The 2,927-nt window shown below is 38.4% G+C and overlaps 1 protein-coding gene across 1 annotated transcript in view; it reads right to left on the bottom strand.

The window, feature by feature from the left end:
* The window catches only part of LOC104753173 (beta-glucosidase BoGH3B-like), a 4,740-nt gene continuing 2,194 nt past the window's right edge, over window positions 382-2,927 (bottom strand). The window contains exons 3-9 of the mRNA XM_010475462.1: window positions 2,800-2,921; window positions 2,613-2,703; window positions 2,334-2,461; window positions 1,892-2,240; window positions 1,621-1,803; window positions 1,082-1,328; window positions 382-940 (exon numbers count right to left, since the gene is read on the bottom strand). Of these exons, the coding sequence (XP_010473764.1) occupies window positions 465-940; window positions 1,082-1,328; window positions 1,621-1,803; window positions 1,892-2,240; window positions 2,334-2,461; window positions 2,613-2,703; window positions 2,800-2,921 (1,596 nt within the window). The 3' untranslated portion in view covers window positions 382-464. The remainder of the gene's footprint in view (window positions 941-1,081; window positions 1,329-1,620; window positions 1,804-1,891; window positions 2,241-2,333; window positions 2,462-2,612; window positions 2,704-2,799; window positions 2,922-2,927) is intronic.

The raw sequence follows: 2,927 nt of genomic DNA, 5'->3' as shown, positions 1-2,927 counted from the left end.
TTACACAAAAATTAGACCATTTATCAAACAATTTCCTATATTTCTATTATTGTAAAAAGCACCTTTCCTGAAATATATCAACCCACCTCAGTACCCGACATTGCATAGTGCATGGTTGGACCCGTTTTGCCGTCACGTCGTCTCTTGTCTAATGTCTACTCTCCATTTTCACAAAATCCTTGACTTATGTTTTATTCCCTCGAAATAAGAATCCTTTTGTTCCCATATATTCTATATTGAGAAGACAAAAGTAAAGGATTGGGCTATAGCCCATAATGAAATAGGTATGCTCAATCATCAAATTGTGAACAAGTTAAGTTGCATGTCGAGTTCCATGGCCATATATATGTATGTTTCTTTCAGTTAGGATAGGATTGCATGTAACATAAATTGTAATTAATTATTGATCGGGAAAGTGATACAATTATGTTTCTTCAAATAGTTACATAGTTATTGTTATTGATTTAGGTTTTGATTCCGAATCCGAAGGGGAAGAGAGGGTCGTAGTTCTTGTCGCCAACGTTCATCGGAAGTTGGTCAACAGTCCTCATCCACGTGCGAGGCAGTGTACCAGTAAAGGGGTGATCACCAAACAAGACATCAGTGACTCCATTTCCTTCCGTTCCGGGAAGCCATGCGACTACAAGAGCATCGATCATGTCCATGTAAGGCTCGATCACGAGCGGACGTCCTGTGACTAGGACCACTAGACACTTCATCCCACTACCACACGTGTGGCTAATCGTGTCCGGACCTGGTGCATATATACCGAGTGTTTTGCTGTCCCCTCTCGTCTCTGCGTAAGGCTCTTCTCCCACGACCACAATTGTGTATGCTGCGTCGGCGTGAAGCTTCGATGTTTCTAGGTCTGGTGTCTCCACGTAAACAACTTCAGTGGTGGGATCTACTGCTTTCTGGATGGCTTCCAATATTGTACTTCCTATATATATATTTTGTAGACATTTCTGTGAATATATTATCTTAAGACTATTAAACCTTGAATATAATATAATTAGGAAAGATCCGAAAAACCAAGATATTATATGTATAATGTCCATCTCTGACATTGTGTATGTATTACCTCCCATTTTACCGGTAGGAAGGTGCAGTTTTGTGTTAATGGGGATAATTTCTCCAGTTCCGTTGAATCCTTGCCAAGTGAGAGTAAAGCCGCCGCATTGCCATCCCATGTTGTGTGCGTGTTGTCCCGCGACAACGATCTTTTTCAACTTCTTCGGGAGCGGCACAACTTTATCGCCGTTTGGCTTCCCGTTCTTTAGAAGCACCATTGATTTTCTCACCGCCTCTCTCGCAACTGCCCGATGAGCCTACAACATTGTATTAAAAATTCTCGCATCAGTTAGGTACAATAATAAGACTAACTATATAGTTTGATGCTATCTGCATGATAGTTTTTTTTGTAGTAATCTATCTTCTTATGCTTTATGAAAAACGACGAATTAGCTTATGTATCAATTTGTACCTAAATTTATTATTTCACATGGTATTTATATATATAATACATTTTCCATTAACAGTTTAAGATGTTTAATTAAATAAAACTTCTTTAATAAACAATTATGTATATAAATAAAAAATCTTGTGTCCTTTTGGATTTACCTCATTTCCAAGCTTTGTGGCATTCTCCACTACTGGATACGGGTTCTCAAAGAGACCGATAGAGAATTTAACTCTCAAGACCCTTCGTACAGCATCGTCGATACGGCTCATAGGGATGTGTCCTCCATTCACTAGTTTTGTCAATGTCGCCAAGAACTCTGGATACGTCCATGGAATCATAACCTACGCAACAAGAATTCGTTTTATTTAACATACCAAGAATCCGTTTCTTGATTGAAAGTAGAAACAAAAGTAAAAAAAAAAAACCAACCATATCAATGCCGGCATTAATGGAAGCTTCAACGGAGTAAGTGTAATTTGCTCTGAATGGCGTTGTTATCCTATCAATTCCCAGCCAGTCAGAGATAACAAAGCCTTGGAATTTGAGAGTGTTCTTGAGGTAATCAGTGAGCATTGCGCGGTTCGCATGCATCTTAACACCGTTAAGACTAGAGTAAGAAGCCATGATTGATGCGATCCCTTTCTTGACCGCTATCTCAAATGGAGGCATATGGATACCAAAGATAGTAGCATTATCAGCCACAGTGTTTTCCTCATTGACTCCATTTGTTGTCCCTCCATCCCCGACAAAATGTTTGGCAACCCCAGCCACATTAATCCTAATCGCGTTTTTCACATTAGTTAACTTTATTAAAAAAAATTAGATAAAAATTAAACTAGCTAGGTAGTAGTTCTTTTTTTTTTTTTTTTACTTTGAATCAGCAAGGTAAGGAGCATTTCCTTGTAATCCATCGATGATACCCTCGGTCATCATATTCACAACCTTAGTGTCTTCACTATAGCTCTCGTAACACCTTCCCCATCTAGGATCTCTGCAAACCTGTTCATCCAAATTTTCAATCCAAGTTAGAAACGGTTTATATACCTCTATATATATTATGTTGATCGATAAAATGTATATTATTTTCCACTTTTTTTTTTTTTTGTGTGTGTGTGTGTGTGTGGACAGAGTATATTTTCGACTTAATTACCGCAACACAAGGTGCAAAAACTTGAGCGACTCCTGTTGCTTTTGCTTCGAGCGCGGTTATAGCTCCAATCCTTTTAACAAGTTCAGGATCCCTACAACAAACGAACCATATCAAATACGTTAAATTTTTGAAAAAAAAAAAACTAATGACACATTTTGTATAAGCTATATGATTCATTTATACATACCTAGTGGCGCCAATACCGACATTGTGGGGGAAAACGGTTGCATTAATAAAATTGTTGTGACCGTGAACCGCATCAATAGCGTAAAGCGCAGGGATTGCGAGCCTCGTCGAAAGACTCAATTTCTGGAA

Source organism: Camelina sativa, chromosome 16 (genome assembly GCF_000633955.1).
Source record: "Camelina sativa cultivar DH55 chromosome 16, Cs, whole genome shotgun sequence".
In the NCBI taxonomy this organism is placed as follows: Eukaryota; Viridiplantae; Streptophyta; class Magnoliopsida; order Brassicales; family Brassicaceae; genus Camelina; species Camelina sativa.
This window is presented reverse-complemented; position numbering and strand designations above follow the sequence as displayed.